Source organism: Ochlerotatus camptorhynchus, unplaced genomic scaffold (assembly GCF_037179485.1).
Source record: "Ochlerotatus camptorhynchus isolate MF236.1 unplaced genomic scaffold, CSIRO-AGI_Acam_v1.1 ptg000639l, whole genome shotgun sequence".
NCBI lineage: Eukaryota > Metazoa > Arthropoda > Insecta > Diptera > Culicidae > Ochlerotatus > Ochlerotatus camptorhynchus.
Window position 1 is genome coordinate 2,874,700 of NW_027041118.1, and position 20,635 is coordinate 2,895,334.

A 20,635-nucleotide genomic window follows, 5' to 3' on the forward strand; every position below is an offset into this window, starting at 1 on the left:
GCATTCCGGTAGTTAAATCATGCTCGGAAACGGTGTCATCGCGGATCGGTGGGGGCGCCCAAAGCTAACGAGAAATTTGACACCTGTAAAATGGTTCCATCAACTGTCACCTTTTATTGAATTGCGGCTTTTCTTTTTTTTTGGTGATGGATTCTATTGCGGCCTAACGACAAAGTGTTACAAATTATGCTTTTCCTAAGGGCGAAAGCTAATCATGGCGCCGAGATTGAAGCTAATTTGTGCGAGTGCCCAATTAGTCACTTGATACCGAGCGATACAAGGGACGTAAATCGAACGGCACTGCCCGTTCCGATCGCGTGCGTGATTGATAATGGTGTGCTGTGGTTTTGTGTCTGGTGGGAAACGTTCTTCCCCTCGTTCGTACTGGATGGGCAGGGATCGTAAGTCTAACGATTTTTATCGTAATCCGATTTTCTCGGAAGATGGCTCGGGGAACGTTTGTTCGGTGTCAAACTGAAGCGACTTAGAGTGAAAACATCTCAGATTGTCGGGCGGAGGAATGAAGATTCGGAGTGTATGTCTATCGAGCTGAGGATTACAATTAACATAGCTGTCAGTGTCACGTGACTGTAAGACGATGTGAGTGGGTGCGTTCCGTGAGTTGAGGATGACTGTAAGAATTGGTAAGTTAGGTAGATGTTGGGAAAAAATTGTACTGTAGATATACTTAAAAAGGCGATGAAAATACTTTCAAAAGTATGGTGCGCTGGTCAAAAGATCGTTTATGATAACCTTTGCATGGGCTTCCTCACACTGTAAAGATTTTTTTACATAATCGAACGTCCTGTACTTCTCAAAATTTGACTGAAGTTCAAGGAATTTCCCTGAAGTTCCCAAAATTTTCCGGATGTTTTTGATACAGTAATGACCCGATTTTGTCAGTCCCTCCATCAGACTTTTATCGTTCAATAGTTTCACATAACCGTAATTCCAAACCATTCCTATGCAGCTCCAAGGTAGACGTTTTAGGTACATTTTGGAGGAAGAAGACCACTGAAAGAGGGTATCGTAGAATACTAGAAAAGATTTTCAAAAAAGGGGCTGACGAAATTGGGTAATTATTGTATATCCCTGAAATTCCTAGAAAATTCCCGAAGCTCTCTGACCGTTTCTAAAGATCTTTAAACTTACCAGAAGTGTTCTCAAAACTCTCGTAAAGTTTCTAAAATGTTCTTGAAATTAATGGAACTGTCATTTTTTTTTTTTCCTTTGGTTTGTTTTTTCCGTCGATCTTGTTTTCCGTGCTGAGCACCAATGCTACCGACGTGCCAGGAAGGCAGCTCCCACACCTGGACCCTACCTATCGACCCATCAACTCATGAACCGGGGACCAACGGCTTTACTTCCCATCCGAAGGAAGGCGTGATCAGAGATGTTATGCCTCAGAACATCCCGGCGGCGCCGACTGGGATTGAACCCAGGCTTACTGGAGTGAGAGGTAATCACGCTTACCACTACACCACCGGCGCCGTTAATGGAACTGTCATGAAGCTATCTGGTCTTCATCAAGTTCATGAAATTTTCTTTAAGTCCATGTAACTGTACTGAAGTTCTCACTACGTACCCTTGAAGATCTTGAAACCTCCCCAAAGTTTTAACTTTCTTGTAGTCCAAGAAATTTTTTTTTTTTTAATATATCTGAATATTCGGGATATTCTTCAAAGTTTTTGGTACATCCTAGATCGATATTTCTGCACCCAGATAAAAAATTGAGTATTGAGTAGCCATGAGTAACCACCATGGCAGATCTGCCCCAAATGCTGCTGATAATAGAACAGCTATCTAACGTACCGGTTAAATGGAAAAGGTGCCGAATTGAATCAATTTTCTGGCAATAATCACACTTACATGAGAAGTTTGCAGCGTTTTAAAATCGTTCAACTTTCTTCCATTGAATGATAGAACGGACCGGGATGAATCGAATAGTACTGCCGTCAGTACAAGTCACTCTAGATCTAAATCACGACGTGATCGTGCAACTGAAAACATGGTGAAGGAAAAACCGATTGCCAAAAACTCACGAAGCTGGACAAGATAGCCAACCACTCAAAACTTTAACCCATTATTGCCTAAATGCCATGTTCTCGCATTTCCGACTGAAAAAATGCTTTGAAAATTTTGTTTAAATATTGTGAAAGAGAATATCATCAGAAATTCAATTTCGGGCAGGTATTCCAGAGTAGAATCTCAACAGGGATTCAAATCCGAAAGAAATCCCAGTATTGATCCGGTAGGGATTTACCAAAGTGATTCGATTCCAGAAGAAAACACCTACAAGGGTTCAATTCCGAAAATGAAACCCAACATGAATTCCTTAATGGATTTCCAACAGGGATTCAATTCCGGCAAACAATACCAACAGGGGTTCCTGAAAAGAATCCCATTTTTGTTTGTAGAGCATTCCACCGGGATTCCGTAATACAATCACAACTGGGATTTGATTCCAAGTTCGATTCCGAAAAAGCAGCCTAACAGAGATTGGAGATGAGAATTCCACCAGGGGTTCTGGAATAGAATTGACAGCCTTGGAGCCTTAGGTAGCCTAGTTAGTAAATGCCTAGTTACCAAACCGGAGGTGGTGAGTTCGATTACCGGTTTGGTATAAAACAAATCCGACTTCCCTTGGTATAGAATAGTGCTTGCCATACAATAGACAAATTCATGCATTGGTTGGTATGGAAAGCTCTCAATCAATAAGTGCAAGTGCTTCAAAGAGCACTAACTTAGTAGCAAGCAAAATTTTGTATAAGAGCGACAGAGCCAAGTAGAGAGAGGTAGGAGTTCTGGAAAAGAATTGCATTATATATTCGATTCCGGAAGAGAATGCCGGAAGAGGATTTCAAAAGAGAACACTAACAGCAGTTATGTAGGAGATTCTCAACATGGATCAGTAGTCGAGCACGGTCGTGCATAGTCGACGACTAACTACCTCTTTTTCGGAAACCCAAGCTTGTTTTGTTACATAATAGCAGCGCCCTTATAATCCATATAGCAACACACACAAATGTCACGATGGCAGTACGGACAAGGATTCGAATGCGGTTGGTATTTCTAACAGAGATTGCAGAGTATAATCTCATCAATGTTTTCAATTTTGAAGGAGAATTCCAACATAAGTTCCAGAAGAGAATTCCAAAAGAGATTCGATTTCGGAGAAGAACCCAAAAGGAATACATTTTCCGAAGAGATTAAAATCACGGAGATTCCTGCAGATAATTTCAACAGGGATTTAATTCCGGAAAATAATACCGACAGGGTTTACGGAAGAGATTCCCATTCGATTTTGGAAGAACATGCCAACAGAAACGTCAGAGGAGGAGGATTATATTCTGAAAGAGAAAACCATCAAATATTTTGGAGTAGAATCTCAAAAGGGATTCGATTGCGAGTTTGGTTCTGGAAAAGGTGCATAACAGCGAGTTCAGAGGAGAATGTCAGCAGGGGTTATGGAAGAGAATCCCATCACATATTTGATTCCGGAGGATAACACCAACAGAGATTTCAGAAGAGAATGTAACCAGGGATTTTGTTGGAGAATCCCATCAAATGTTCGATTCCGGAAGAAAATGCCAACAGGAATTCAATTCCAATAGAAAATTTTAACAGGGATTTCAGAGTGGAATCTTCGGATTTGGATTTCGATCTCGGGATTCCTACTGAGATTTGTATTTCGAAAAAGGATCTCAACAGGGATTACGGATGGGTAATTCTAGCTGGAATTTCAGAGATGGAGATTCTGGAGGAGAAACACAACAGAAATTCCGTTCTGTAAAAGAATTTAAACAAGTATTTCAGAGACGAATCTTAAACCAAAAGAGATTCAAAACTGAGAGAAAATGGTTAGAGAGATTTTAGAGGTGAATCTCACCAGGGATTATGGGTAGCTAAAGCAAGAATTTGGTATAATTCTAAGAATGATTCCCAAATCCACCACTGACGAATCTAAATAAGGCTTCCGACGTATTTAGAAGAGTTTCGACAAATATTTCAGATAAACTTCATAGAAACCCGTTCTTGGATCTTCCTGGATTTGAATCTTTTCTGAACCTCTTGGAACTTTTCTGAGCTTCTTGGAACTTTTCTGATCATCTTGAGTCTACCTCTAGTAACATTTCTGACATTCTTGGAACTTTTTTGAACCCCTTGGGTTTTTTTTTCTGAAATTATTGAAAGTCTACTGAACATCTTCAAGTTGATATAATATTTTAGGAACATCTCTTAAGTTCTTGGAATTTATCTGAAGCTCTTGGGATGCTCCTCTAGTATCCCTGTTCGAGTGCTTATCTGGATTCCCTGTTGAGATTATCCTACATAATCCCTGTTAAGATTCACATTCGAAGTCGTATCTCTGTTACGATGCTCCTCTGGAATCTTTCTTGGGATTCTCTTCCGGAATATTGTCGATGTTGAGATTTTTCGCCGAAATCTGTTTTTGGAATGGTTCTGTGGAAGCGGGATTCATACGTTGACGAAGGAGTCATACGATGGTACTGGTATTTGTTGACAGAAACTCGTGTTGATTCTATCACGACTGTGTATTGTACGATTGTACTGATACATAGGGGAAAGGCACTAATATTGGCCTATGGATCTAAAAATTGGGCCAATCGATGAAAATCTCCTTTTAGATTTTGGAAGAGCATACCAACAGGGATGCTGGAGGAGAATACCAACAAAGATTTTATTCCGGAACAGGAGTTCTGGAATAGAATACCATGTTAAGATTCTCCGGAGGAGAATCCCATAAAGGATAAGCATCCGAAAGAGAATACCAACAAGGATTCGAATCCGAAAGAGAATCCCGAACAGGATTTTAGGGGAGAATTTCCTACCAGGGATTCCCAAGGAGGATCCCAAAATGGATTCTGGAGGAAAACATCAACAGGGATTGCTGCGTAGAAATACAACAGGTATTCAATTCCGAAAGAGAATCCAAACCAGGATTCCGAAGGAGAATCTTAACAGCTATTTCAGAGGACAATCCTTAAATGGATTTTTGTTCTGGAGAGATTTCCAAAATATATTTTGGGGGTAAATCCCAACTGAAATTCTGGATAACTAAATCAAGGATTTCGTATAATTCGACGAATGACGAGTCAGAAAAGCGCCTCCGCCGAATCTCAACAAAATTTCCCTCTAGTTTATGGATCTTACTGAACTGGGAATTTTTCTGAATTTCTATGAATTTTTTTGAATTTCTTGCAGTTTTCCTGAACTTCTGGAAGTTAATTTTATGTTCTTGGGAATTCTTTTAAGTTCTTGAAATATCTCGGAAGTTCTTGGGATTCTGTTCTAGAGCCCCCGTTGGTATTGTCCTGCAGAATCGCTGTTGGGATTCTTGTTGGGAATCGTAGCCCTTTTACGATGCTCCTCCGGAATCCCTGTTGCCATTCTCTTCTGAAATCGAATGCTTGTTGCGATTTTTGAATCTCCTTCAGAGTCGCTGGTTGATTTTATTCATTGATACGTCCATGTTACGATTTTTCATCGGATTCTCTGTAGGGATGAAGAAACCCTGGAATCTCTTTGTTTTTTTAGTTATTCATTCGGTGGAAGTGGGTACCTGTGGAGGATATTTGTTGATAATTCTTATAACAGATATACCGAGTATTATTGTTGTACTTCTATAATCTAGTAACCAAGCAACACACATCCATCAAAATAGGTTGCTGCAACTTGATTGTGACTGAAATAGGGTGCATACAAGTAACCACAACAGTTGAATGACAAGTGTGCTGCTAGGGTACCTTAGGTGCTAGATTTAGTCAGTACAATGATACTGCTCGAAGGTATTAAATTCGTATAGATTCTTTCAGGTCTGTGTCAGAATCACATACACTTATTGCCTGCCGTTTTTTCTGTTTCTCAGATTTGCATTGGACCGATGCTGAATCATGGCCTAATTAGGAATCGATTCAATAACTTCGAAACAACTTAAATATTTTGTCCAATTAGGATTCTGTCGGAAACAGAAAAGAAACGATACGAGTTTTAAAGTGCTATGGATATTATTCTCTAGCAGTTTTTTTTTCAGTAGCACCCACCTTGGGTTTGTACTCGGAATACAAATCCGGTGGTGCGACCCGTTGAGTTTCGGAAACGAGAACAAAACCCCGTTTAATGTTTGCGGTGAAGATGCACTCAGGAACTGGTAGAACTCTAAAAAAATCTAGATTCTTGCCAACGTCCATTTTCTCTGGCAAACTTTCGATACATAATAAACTTCGAAAACTCCAGGATCTGGACTTTCTGGAACACAAAAACCCTCTCGATTACCTAGATTTCCTGACAGTTCCAGGCGCTTCTGGCTTTCCAGAAATTTCCGATGTTACAGCCCAAAAAGTTTCCAAAATTCTGGCTGTTGAAAGAGTACTGAGAATTTTTGAAGATTTACTTGTTTAATGGAACTTCAGAGTTCAAGAAATTGCTGGTAGTTTTTAGAATTTTAAATATTTCATAAAGTTGTTGGGAGCTTAAGAGGTTCCTAAACTTCCAGAAATTACCTCAGTTGTGAAAGATTCGAGATATTGACGTCACCGGTCGTTGAGCGGAGTTCAGAGCGTTTCTGGAGTTTTGGACTTCATCAGTTTGGAGTATCTAGTTCCCTGAGTAAACATTTTTTTTTTGCGCTCGTTGTGGTAAGTACTGACATTCCTATCAGTTTAAATGTTGCCAGTTAGAAAACATTGAATAAGATTCCGTTTTTCATATCTGTTGTGATGGAGATCTAAGTACGTAAAGACACAGCATACACACTTAAATTTGTTTGCCAATATTCCAACAGCCGAGTAGTTTTGCAATTTATTTTGCTGAGATTCAGTAAAACAATTGCCGAGACTCAGCTAACAAATTAGATTTTTGCTGAGCTCTCAGCTATGAAATAAATATTTTGCAGAAACCAAAATACCAAGGTAATCGGCTGTTGAAGTTTTTACCGTGCTATATTGAGTGTATACCATACCGGAGGCACAGAGAACAGACGTCCAAGTTCGGTCAGAAATGTGTGTAAAGTTAAGTGGAAACGTCGCCGTTACGTACTGATAGCATCTCCTGATTTCCTCTATAAATGAATCACTTTCGACCAATTTGGCGTAGTATCGATAAATTATCTGTTGAAAATTGCCACTTGGCACTACCAGCACTTAGTGTCTAGTACAAGTTTTGCAACACCCGCGCTATCATGCTGTCAAAGAGGGTTTTTAAGTGGGGAAGTCACCGTTAGTGGCGCTTAAGTCGAATAGGAATCTTTACACAAGTTTTTAGAGAAATTTTGTTCGAGCCTCAATGTCTGTTCTCTGTGCCGGAATCAGTCCAGGCAAGGGATTTTTAGAGTTGGAAAAAGTGTTATCGTTTAATCAACCGATGGCTATCGCTTTTGCTAATCACATGTAGGTGGTCAACAACAGGTTGAATCCTTATGAATTTGGGCGTCTTAGTGGAATACCTGTATGTAGAAAGAGAGAAAGATTAGTACTTTCCATTTGATTCTACACTCTTAATTTCTATTCTTGATAGATACCCGTATTTCGTCTACAATGTGCACTATTAGTATTAGTACAAGACGCCGAAGAAGTCTGCACATTGTAGACAAATATGCGTATCTGTCAAAGATAAGCAATTAATGTAGTGGAATTACATGGAAATTATTAATACTTCTCTCTTTCTATGAACAGGTTGAAAATGCGCAACAGCTAGTAATAATCGTGTTGTACATAAATGCGAAGCTCCTGACAATTTCATGCTAACCGTAATAGCTAAAAATGAAGAAGAATCAGCCATTGATTTCAGACGAATACCCTTAATTTAATTACAGCAAACATCAAAATCTTCATTGCCTTTTTTGACCTCAAACTTCATCAAATCAACCCACCGTTTGTCTGCATAATAATATTCATCCGGAAATAATCGAAAACGCAACTATAACAAATTTTAATAACCCAAGGTTCCAGAACCACCCTCCCGCAGCTTTCCAGTTAAACACAGTCACCGGTCTCAAATCAACAGTGACTTATCCCCTGCTCGAGGTGCACGCACAACGCGTTCGCTTTCCATCATCCCAAACAGAAGAGCGGAGGGTCGCTTTGATCACAACCACCCCGTTTAGATTCCACCTCCTTTCCTTCGATTTCCGCTTCGGGAGGTTCACGCCAACTCCGATAATCGTATTCATATGATGGTAAATTGAAAACTCAATTACGACAATCTGAAAAACGTCCCACCGTCGCCGCCACCAACACCACCCCCACCAACACCGACGAACGACTGGGTTGTGGCTGTTGTTGGTGGGTTAAGGGAAATGAGGGGGAAAACTCCTCCGTCATTTGCAGCGGGATACGACAAGTTCGCTCGGAAACCAGAGGGTGAACTCGGATGGCTTCGTGGGTGGGGTGGGTGGTAGAGTTGGTTTTATATGAACTGTGACTGACTATTATTAAGTGTGGTCTGAAGAGGATAATTTACCCTCTTCACTGTTTCGCTCGATCTGTCCGTACATCTCCGATGTGCATCATCCTCATTTGGCAGTGTATGTACTGTACGGCAGGGAGTAGAATAAACAAACCATCCAAAAGGGGAGGCGTGTACTCAACTTCATCACGATGATCATCACGCCGGGCTTGACGTGTAGTCGGGATACCCAACCGAGCTCCTCATACGTACGGCTCTAATGTGATTTTCCATGCGGATTTGTATTTTGTTGACGATGCCGAAGATTATAATTACTATCAATTTCGATTTAAATTATCTCTGGCCGGCCTATTCCAGATGACGGGAAATGAGTTTGATCAGCGTTGATTGAATTCCTGGCTGGGTGTTCCGTGTTCGGATCTCATTGTGTCTCTTCACCGACTGCCGCAGACCAAATAATCAATATTGATTTTGCGTTATTCCAGATGAGATTGCAGCATATATCACAAGTCGAATTCGTATTACTGCTTTTACGATCGCTTGTTTCATGTTCGGAAAAGCAATTTTTCCTGCTGTCCCACCCACCAGTACAATCAAGTATGTAAATCCAAACAAACTATATTCACTTATGGAACGGAACACACAATACCCTCATTTATCCTTTTCCCACCATATAAATAACCAAACATTTACCCGCTAGTCCCCCCCCAAACCCCACCATTTCACGCGACTGCACACACAAAACATAACAAACTTCTTTGCAGCTATGTAACTGCTCATATGTGAGAATTTCGTTAGCCCTTTTCGTCCTTGCTGTCCCCCGCTTTTGGCCCTTAGCTTCCCAAACTCACGTGTCTAGTCGCACGCGGCTGCACGAAATCACACATATTTGGCGCGCAAAAAGTGGTGAGAGGAAAAAAAATCAATACCCACAAGTAGGTTCCCATCGAACAAGAAGAAGAAGGCAGCATAAAAAAACGATTCACTTACCTGAACTCGAACTTCCGGCAGGTTCACCTTCATCGCCAGTTCCTCCCGCGAGTACACATCCGGATAGTGGGATTTTTCGAAGGCCCGCTCCAGCTCGTGCAGCTGGTAGGTGGTGAAGGTGGTTCGGTTGCGGCGGTGTTTCTTCTTCGAGCAGCTATCGTCGCCACCTATAAGTGAAGTGGGGAAATAGAAATGTTGATTAGGTCAGTTAAGTTACTAAACATTCATTGGAGATTTCACTCATACCACAGAGAACAAACGTCCAAGTTTGATCAGAAACTTGTGTAAAGTTAAGTGGAAACGTCGCCGTTACGTGGCGCTAGCATCTCCTGATTTCCTCTATAAATTTTGCACTTTCGACCATTTTGGTGCTAGTATCGATAAATTTTCTGTTCAACATTGCCACTTGGCGCTGCCAGCACTTGGTGTCTAGTGTAAGTTGTGCAACGCCAGCGCCATCAGGTTGTCAAAGAAGGTTTTCAAATGGGGAAGTTGCCGTTAGTGTCGCTTAAGTCGAATAGGATTCTTTACACTAGTTTTTAGAGAAATTTTGTTCGAGCCTCAACGTCTGTTCTCTGTGCTCATACGTACACAACCTTTACCTTGTTTGAATAAAAAAAAACACTGATATTGCTCCCAATGATTTAATTTCATTATCCAATGAATAGAGAATTAATGATATAGAACTATAGTTTTAGAGTGGTAAAGGAGCCAGTTCGACAGTGAGCATGCATAAGGGCCTATACGCGATGATCGATTCTCTTCGTCGATTTTCTCTTTTGTTAATAACTCGCTAGATTTAACGTTTCTCGGTGCGTTTGCTGTTGCTTTTGATAGCCAATACAACCTGCTACTACTCTGCATTGAACGAATTCTAGAAAATTATTTCGCCTAGCTGTAGCAATGCAAAGAGAAAATCGATGAAGAGAATCGATCATCGCGTATTCGCCCTTATGAATGCTCACTGTCGAATTGTTTTTTCTCCAATATTAAAATATAAAAAAAAAACAAATGGAGTAAACATAATTATTCTCAACAACTGTTTTGCTCCCAACAAAAAAATTTTGAAAAATTTTACAGTTGAAGGATAATATATATAAAACATCAACAGAAAGTTTTGGCAGAAAATGTTTTAGTAATATCAACATGAAGTTTTATAGCGAACATTCATTAGTTAGTGAAAGTTCTGAAGACGATATGATAGATTGATAGTTCTGTCTGATAGTATGGCACACAGTGGGACGAAATCAAAAAAAGAAATGGGACTTGGCTATTTGCGACGGAACTATTGAGTGTAGCATTTTGATGGCTTCTAGAATATTTCTTTTATTTTTTTTTTTGAGAATTTTATTCGAAAAGTGAAAAGTTTAAGGTGGGTATACTCAGATAAAATAAAATATTATTTTATTTGATAATTGACGCCAAGAATCTCCAACTATGTGAATCGATAACTTCACAGGGGGCGACCCCGGCGTAGTGGTTAGCATTCATACCTCTCACGCCAAAGTCACGAGTTCAAATCTCACCCCCGGACAAGTCACAAATGACCCAAGAGCGATAAAGTGACCATAATTAAAAAAAAAAAAAAAAACAGATAACTTCACACATGAAGTAATAAAATCATAATTGTTGAATGTATCGTTGTCGTGAAATCGTCAAAAACGTACCGTGTAAATTGCGACACAGCGGAACTAGTGGTGAAAAAAAAAGATATGTTGAAAAAGACTACTATACTGGTATACTTGGTACATTACTGCACTGTTCAACAAATGCTACCTCGGAAAGTGAAAATTAATACTTATTTTGTGCCTGTAACTACAAACCGGTTGCACTAATATCTAAAGTGTAAAATTACAACGCATTAGAAATTCAATGCACTTGCTCAAACTAATAAGCCTGCGATGGTTCAACACAACGAACATATGAAAAAGGATTGTACAAATAGAAAAAAAAATACATATTTTTCGATATTATTTCCATAATATCTCGGCAATGGTTGCAGTTAGAAAGATGTTCACCATGAGCATTTTTGTTCAAAATTACATCAGAAGTGATTAAATGTCATACTTTACATTTGGAAATATGGACTTTCAAAAATCCATGGAAAACCTGTCTTCTATGTTGCAATTTTGCGCCAATAATAATGTTTTAAAGTCTCTATTTGACTTCCATTTTTCATAGAAAACATAATTTAAGCATTAAATTTTTTTAAAGTTCGTATTGAAGGTATTTTTATTAATTTCAAAACAAATAAAAACCAACCAGAGATAGCGGGGTTGTATGCAATGGTGACGTAGGACTACGCGGTCTGATATAATAAATATTATTTGTTAACTGCAGCATGCGCTTGTGTTTTGTGTAGGAATAGGAATTTGAGTGGGGTTCACTCTGTTTATACTCTTTAATATGACGCGCTTGATATAGATGGCCCACAGCGACTCACGAAGAGCTACTGATTCCGATCAATAGCGGTGCGGCTTCTTCCTTCTTCATTGAATGCTCATATGGGCTGCAGCCTTTCGTTGTGAACTGGAGAACGTAACCACTTGAATAATCACCTAATCATCAGACTGGATGGAATTCAACTTTGAAATCTGTGTTACGGAAATCGCTTTTCGCAGGCAATCGGTGATCATTTTAATTACCATAGCAACAGTTGTACATTCGTGTGATTTTCGATAGTGACATTTTGAAAAATGGTAAAGTCCTAACTTTAACAGATGCGCAGGAATATTTCTGATCGATTGGTGATAAACTTATTGAAATTGGTCTAGAGGCAGCTGAGTATTTAACGTTCAAAATCTTTCATACTTTTGTTACATCTAGATAGAGCTGGAATTAGGGCGTAACAGCTTTTGTAAACAATGGCTTCTCTCGATGATTTCTCGAAAGGCATGACTCTTCCTGGCAAATCATCACTACCATCGAATAGGGGAAGACTTCCCCTACCCGATGGATATGTTGGTGTGTGTAGGCGTGCCTTGAGTTGCTAGAAATCAATGAGAGAAGTCATTGTTTACAAAAGCTGTTACGCCCTAATTCTAGCTCTATCTAGACATGTTCCATTTCCGGTTTTCACAAAGTGTACCCCATATAGAAATCACAGACGTAGTCCTACGTCAAAAATTTCAGTGCATATTTTTTTCCGTTTTAAAATTAATTTTCTACTCTTAAAAAATTCATGTGTGAATCTTATGCTGTGGGCTATGCCTCAACACTCATGAGATTAATTCTTATGTAGTTTTGAAATCAACATTTCTAACTGATTTAGATGAATTTAAGCAAACAACCGTAGTTACTCGGTACAAGTAACTTTAATAGCATTAAATGAGCTAGTAATTACGATGATCACAACACTGTCACGTTATGTCATGACAGAAAATTCTATGAGATTTTGAAGAAAATCTTAATCATCGTTTTCTCATCCAATGATAGTGACAGAAATATCTCTGTTAATATCGCGTGAGATCTTTCATTTAAAATGAAATTTGCCAGTCCTGCTCGTAGTTAGGTAGTTTATCACTTTTTTTTTCAATTCAAACATAGCACACCCCCCAAGAGGTATTATGTAGACTAGTAGAAAAACGTGAATACGTAAATTAGAATAACAAATTAAACACAGATGAAGAGCCTGATAGGCTTATCAATTAAAATGTACGAACAATGTAAAATCGTGTTTAACAGAAATAAACGTAATTTTTCTATTTTACTGTGCAATTAACATACTGAACCTCAGCAGGATCCTTTCCAAAACGATGCAGAATTAAATTGTTCAACTGTTCAAGTTTTAAAGCATCTAAGATGAATAAATTTATCAGAAAAAGTGAGAAAGTGTTCCGCTTCCTATGTCCCAAGGAAAAAATGTCTGCTCACAACACTCTTTTTGGCGTTCTCCTATTCACCACCAGAGGTTGAATCGATCGCTAAGTGTCTATTAAAAAGGCGTATGCACTTAAAATAAATGTGATTGTGCATATGAAAAATCGATCAGTGGACTTTGTTTAGTTGTAGAAATAATGTATTTTGCTCCACAACTTCTATTTCATTTTTTTTTTTTCCTTTTGGTTTGTTTTTTTCCGTCGATCTTGTTTTCCGTGCTGAGCACCAATGCTACCGACGTGCCAGGAAGGCAGCTCCCACACCTGGACCCTACCCATCGACCCATCAACTCATGAACCGGGGACCAACGGCTTTACTTCCCATCCGAAGGAAAGCGTGATCAGAGATGTTATGCCTCAGAACATCCCGGCGGCGCCGACTGGTATTGAACCCAGGCCTGCTGGGGTGAGAGGTAATCACGCTTACCACTACACCACCGGCGCCGTTTTGCTCCACAACTTTGCCTGCATCATTTCGATCAGAAGTGACCTTTTCGTGCTTCAATTTATGGAAAAATGTGTAAGATGCCATTTTGACAAACAATTATGCGAAATGTCATGCCCATAATATATTTTTTAAGGGTTTATAAGGTTCGGCATGTCAAATCGCACTTTTTTTCCCTCCTTATCAATCGTATGAGAAAATTGAAGAGTTGCCAGTCTTCTTGACAAACAGTTTACTTCCCGTGACATTGCACAGTGGTCCAGAATGCAGATTTAGGTGGAATGATATGTTTTGAGCCTGAAATTGAAACTTTAGACTAAAAGTCCCTTCTACAAAGTTGTTCCTTATAGTTAGGCCCTCATTTTTATGAAAATGAATTCTAGGGTGGTTCCTATTATCATTAAAATCAAATATCTAACTTTTTTGTTTGAATAAATTAAGGTATACATTCTTGGGCAAAGTTATAGCTGAGCTAATTTCAAGCAACTTGAAAATTCGCATGAATGTTGTCTTCTAGAGACTTTTAAAACTCTTTAAGAAGAATGTTTTATAGCTGAATTTGTTGCCTGTATCTCTTCTAATAAAAAAGATATACTCAAATATAGTAAAAAATATAAATAAATTCAAATTGATTTTATACGAGTTTAAAAAATAACATACCTCCAACTTTTTCATATTATGGAGAATAACATGCGCCCTTTCACATGCTACAAAAAAACTTTTTTTTTTTTGCCCCAACCAGAGATATTAACATTTGAAAAGTGTATATTTTTAGTATACAAACGTCAATAACTCTTGATCGGCGAAAGATATTGACAAGCTTTGTGCAGCAAAAAATTGCGCCTTCTTAAGATCTAAAAGTTATCTAAAGACACCTCTGCTGAGAAATTCGAAATAAGAAAAATAGAGCAAAAAACCTGTTTTTTTAAGAGCCACCCTAACTCAATTCAAGAAAATAGCTCTAAATCGGCCAATTTAAGAGATACAAAAAAATTGTTTTCAACGAAGTTGCTTGAAACTAGCTCAGCTATAACTTTGCCGAAAAATGTATACCTTAATTTATTCAAACAAAAAAGTTAGATATTTGATTTAAATGATAATAAGAACCACCCTAGAATTCATTGTCATAAAAATGAGGGCCTAACTACAAGGAACAACTTTGTAGAAGAGACTTTTAGTCTAAAGTTTCAATTTCAGGCTCAAAACATATCATTCCAGCTAAATCTGCATTCTGGACCACTGTGCATTGGTCGATTCCAGTTGCCGCTTGTCAACGAATGTGGGCTTATCTGCCAACCAACGCACCACGGAAGCTCTCGGATCTACCTCACCAGTGAAGAGCCGTTCGAATGGCGTGTCATCTGACCGGTTGTTGTCGGTATACTATCAGAACGTTAAAGGCTTGCGTATCAAAATCTCCCGTCTTCGCTTGCTTTTATCGAGCTGTGATTACAATGTTCTCGTGTTCACTGAAACGTGGCTCAGGTCTGATTTCGACAACGCAGAAATTTCGTCCGAGTATACCATATTTCGATGTGACCGTAGCACATCGACCAGTATTCACTCACGGGGAGGCGGAGTGCTGATCGCGGTCAAAAGGCATATAGTCTGTGAACCTACTTCGCCGATAAATTGTGAGCAACTCGAACAAGTTTCAGTTCGTGTGAAATCTGGACGCCGCTCGCTCTACATCATTGCCATTTATCTTCATCCCAAGTCGTCCCTCGACCTGTATTACGCTCATGTGAACGCAGTGCAGCTAATTTCGGAAAATTCGTCAACAGCTGATGTGATTCTGACACTAGGAGACTACAATCTTCCAAGTTTACGGTGGCAATCAGACGATGACGTGAACGGCTTTATCCCGTCAAACGTTTCCTCAGAAATAGAACGTTGCCTCACAGAAAATATGTTTGCCTCTGGTTTGCGCGTCAGGTCAACGATGTTGTGAATACTAATGGCAGACTCCTCGATCTTGTGTTTGTCAATCTACCGGAGTACTTTGACCTCATTGTACCCTCAACTCTACTTTTACCAATTGACGACCATCACGCACCATTTATCTTGCTTCTTGACGAAAGCTGTAATGGCACAATCACAACGGACGATGGGGATGTGAGATTCAACTTTAATTTTCAGTCGTGTGATTTTGGTCGTTTGGATGACGTGCTCTCAAACATCGAATGGGATGCTCTACTGCGACGGGAATCATTGGACGAGTCTGTATCAGCTTTCTATGATAAACTTTACGAAGTTCTTAGTGACCAAGTACCTCAAAAGAGACAACGAGCTTCTTCAGTCTACAACAAGCCATGGTGGACCTCTGAACTACGTCATCTACGAAACGTCCTCAGGAAAGCACGCAGCCGTTTCTTTCTGATGAAGTCCGATAGTGAGCGGAATAACCTTCAGGAAGTGGAAACAACGTACAAGGCACTTCTCTTTTCCACGTATGAAAGTTACATGGCTAAGATTCAAGCAGATGTCAAGCAAAATCCTTCATGTTTCTGGAATTTTGTCAGAAGCCAAAAATCGGCTACTCGCATTCCAACTAAAGTTAAATACGACGAAATCATCGCTAGCTCTAATTCGGAAGCAGCAAGCCTATTCGCCAAGTTCTTCGAGAGCGTATTTAGCAAATCATCGTCTGTTCCTCGCTTCAACCGCTTTGCCCATATTGCTTCACCAGACATAAATCTACCCGACGTTCAGTTTTCCGTTGTCGAAGTGGTGAAAGCCATTGAAGAACTCGACGTTGATAAAGGACCTGGAATGGACGGTATACCACCCTTGCTGCTGAAGAACTGCTCCACCGCACTTGCATCTCCCATAACATCTCTATTCAACCGATCGCTGCATGACAGGATGTTCCCAGTGGCTTGGAAATCAGCTTCTATCATTCCAATCTACAAATCCGGCAACTGTAATCGAGTCACGAACTATCGAGGTGTTTCTGTCTTGTGTAGCTTGAGCAAAATTTTCGAAAAACTGCTGCATAACGTTCTGTATAACGCCGTATCTTCATTAATCTCCGGCAGCCAACATGGTTTCATGAAACAACGCTCCACGACTACAAATCTGATGTGTTACGTCAACACCTTGTCTCACGAAGTTGAACATGGACAACAAGTTGATTCGATTTATATAGATTTCTTTAAGGCCTTCGACACTGTACCACATACCTTGGTCATAGACAAAATGGTACACATGGGGTTTCCGGAATGGATAACGCAGTGGTTGTTCTCGTACCTGTCGGACAGAACCGGTTGTGTTGTAGTGAATGCGGCACAATCCCAGCCGTTCAACATCACGTCCGGTGTACCCCAAGGAAGCGTGCTTGGGCCGCTGATCTTCAATATCTTAGTAAATGACTTGTGTATGCTGCTCTCTTCTTTTAACCTTTCTTTTGCCGACGACTTGAAGATTTAACGTGTCATCACTTCTTCAGAAGACTGCATGGCGTTGCAAGAGGACATAAACGTTATGCTCGTTTGGTGTAGCGATAATGGAATGCGCGTGAACAGGGACAAATGCAAAGTTATTTCGTTTACGCGACGCACCAGGCCCATTGTCCATCAATTTAAACTGGAATCCGTCATACTGGAGCGAGTTTTATCGATTTGTGATCTGGGCGTTACTATTGACTCAAAATTGAAGTTTAACGAACATGTAGCTATTATAAGCGCCAAAGCATTTTCTGCACTCGGATATATTCGTCGACATGCTTCAGATTTTACTGATGTGTACGCCATCAAAACGTTATATTGTTCGTTAGTGCGAAATATCCTGGAGTATGCTGCTCCTGTATGGACACCATTCTACGCGACGCAGATCTTAGCAATTGAGCGTGTGCAGAGGAAATTCATACGATTCGCTCTACGCCAGCTTCCCTGGAATGACCCAGTAAATCTTCCTTCTTACCCTGACCGATGCCGATTGATCAACTTAGAAAGTCTGTCATCGAGGCGAATTAAAATGCAGCGTATGTTCGTGTTTGATGTCATCACAGGAGGTATTGACTGTCCTGCACTTCTTGTGCAGATACCGATCAACATTCCTCCACGTCGCTTCCGAAGTTCACCTCTACTGGCAATTCCGTACCACAGGACGAACTATGGGCATCACAATCCATTTGATTTGTGTCTCCGGGCTTTTAATGAAGTTGACGACAAATTCGATTTTAACATGTCCAAAACTGTATTTTAACATAGGATTAGGAATTAGGTCTAGAAAATAGTATTAAGTAGTCCAGTCTGTGCGACTTAGTCGAAGGCGGTGATCGTAAATAAATAAATATGTTGTCCTCGGTTTTGTATACTCATAATCGTCAAAAAGGTAGGAATTCAGCGATGAGTAAATTTGCTTCATGTTTTTCATTGGAAAACCTGAAAAATCTAGCGGAAAATGACGAAAATTGACGAAAGTTTAACCCAGTCTAAGAGTAGTAGCAATATACTGAGTGAACCCAATATTCACTCTTCTCATATTCTGGATTTGATTGCTGGACAAACCTGGGAAATCCTGGAAAAAACCTGGAAAAACATGATACAAATTTACTCATCGCTGAGTTCCTACACTTTATGTGATTTATGAATAAACTGAACTCAAATTTGGGTCGTTCTTATTGACCGTGCCTGATTAACTGCATGCTATTTCTAAGCAACCCTCATTTGAGTACGATCTACTCATACTCGTGAAAAATAGGGCTACCCGAAATTGAGTAAACAAAGTAGGAACTGACACGATGACAAATGAACAACATCGTTCGGACTCAGGTCGATGTTGTCCATTCGTAATCTTGTCAGTCCCAATTTTTTTTACTAAATTTTGGGGAGCACTACTTTTGACGGATATGCGTAGATCCTACTCAAATTCTTTTTTCAGTGAAGTGAAAGGATAAGAAACGATCCGCTATGTTTCACGAAACTGACATTTGCTTAAAGGTTTTTCCTAAAGAAGTGGAGAGTTGCAGAGTCGTCATCAACGCGAATGGTTTCACCAATACCAATTACAATGTTATCGAATAAAGTTCGTAGGCTATCATTAAGAACACGTCTCAAATTGACGTCCCTAATGTTCGGCATGTGGTATTAGTTCTTCATTACTTTTGTGAATTATTGCTGAATGAATGAGTTATTTGCTTGATAGGCCGAAGTGAGGGGCTAGACTGACATTACGTCCCGTAACTCTTTGATACTTAAGTTCAAAAGCTACCGAACAAAGTGAATATTCTGAAAAGGAAAAGAAGCGCTCCGACCGAATATATGTTTATCTTCATTCGATAGACCGAAGTGAATTCAATGGCGTTTCAATGCGTTAGGCCGAATTTAGAATCCATAGGCTGAGTTAAGGGTCAAGAAGCTGTGTTAAATTTTAAGCAATACCTCAACAATTTGTTACTATTTATCAAATGTTACGGTACGTACGGAAATGTAAATAAATTTTGATGTCGTTTGCATTGAAACAAATTCCATTTTGTGAAAAACAAAGGCGGGTTGTGTTTAGCAGATCATGAGATCAATATATATGATAATCAATGAAGCCACATCTCGTTACGATATATTCTCGAACATCCTTAGTTTTCAGTAAGGCATGAAAGGAATCAAATGTGGCGCAGAACCCATCATCCCATATCTTCTTAGTACCTCACCCGGCCATATCCAAACAAACAGAAAACCTCCGACTCACCTTCATCGTCACTTCCGGAGCCTATTTTCTCCCCTTGCTCGCTGGACGTCGTTTGGTTCATCTCTTCGCTGGAAGCATAACTGATACCGCCGTCCTCACCCAATTTGTCCGGTCCGCCTTCCGGGCCGGCACCAGTACCGGCACTCGCACCAAGCCTGTAATCATCAGACCTGTGCTCTCCGGCGATCACCGACACCGCCGACGGACCATGAACCGACGAAGACCCCGCGGCAAGATGCTGTTGTTGCTGTTGCTGCTGTTGATGAGGGGAAGGTTGCTGTTGAAGTGGATGCTGTGATTGAGCGTTATGCTGCTGATGTTGGGCTTGCGATTGTTGCTGCTGCTGTTGCTGTTGCTGTTGATGGTGATGATGAAGCGCTTGCTGATGAAGTTGCTGTTGCTGATGGTGATGCTGTTGTAGCTGCTGCTCGGCATCGTACGCCGCCTGTCGTGCTCGTAAATCATCGAAATTTTTCATATAATCGAAACTATTAGCCTTAATTGATTTATCAGCTGAGTCATGCAGCTTGCTGTATTTGTTAATGGAACCCTCGACCTGATTGCTATCCGCACCACTTCCCGCACCACCGCTGCCCCCGTCCAGCAGGTGATCGTCGTTGTCAGAGTACTTGCGCTTCAGGCCGCCGCCCCCACTCGGCACCCCCGTGGGAGACGACAGGTCATCCTCGTAGTCGTTCACCGTGCTGCTGCCATCTTCGCTACCAGGGCCTCCTCCACCGCCTCCACCACCACCGCCGTACTTGGTATTACCATAGCCGAGCGAGGCTCGGTAGTTCCTATCGATAAAGTACTTGTTGTTCTCCTTCAACGATTTCATGTACTCCAGTTCGGCGTGCGAAGGCAGTGCATTGTGCTGCGGGTGTAGCCCCGGGTGATGTGACTGGTGGTGACCGGCGGCAGCCAGGGCAGCCGAATCCAGGGAGGCAGCAAAGTCCAGGCTTTTCATGTGGTTCTGGTAGTTGGCCAGCTGCTGAAACTTGTCCGGCGAAGGGCTGCCAAGGTATTGATTCCCAAGGGGTGCACTTTTGGCGAGCATTTGTTGCTGGTCACACACCTTGATGTGGCCGAGGGGCGATGCACTAAGGTCCGTTGCGTCGCTGGAGTCACCTGGAATGGGCGAGAAGGAAGGGTGGGGGAGTTAGATTAAGTGATGCATTGTTGTGTTGGTCAAACGCTAGCTTAATTT

At 40.6% G+C, this 20,635-nt stretch overlaps 1 protein-coding gene across 2 annotated transcripts in view; it reads right to left on the minus strand.

Annotated features, from left to right (window-relative positions):
- The window catches only part of Rx (Retinal Homeobox), a 189,533-nt gene that overhangs the window by 115,168 nt on the left and 53,730 nt on the right, over positions 1 to 20,635 (minus strand). For both annotated transcript variants that reach the window (XM_065237683.1, XM_065237682.1), the window contains exons 3-4: positions 19,429 to 20,556; positions 9,418 to 9,584 (exon numbers count right to left, since the gene is read on the minus strand). In XM_065237683.1, coding sequence (XP_065093755.1) covers positions 9,418 to 9,584; positions 19,429 to 20,556 — 1,295 coding nt within the window. The remainder of the gene's footprint in view (positions 1 to 9,417; positions 9,585 to 19,428; positions 20,557 to 20,635) is intronic.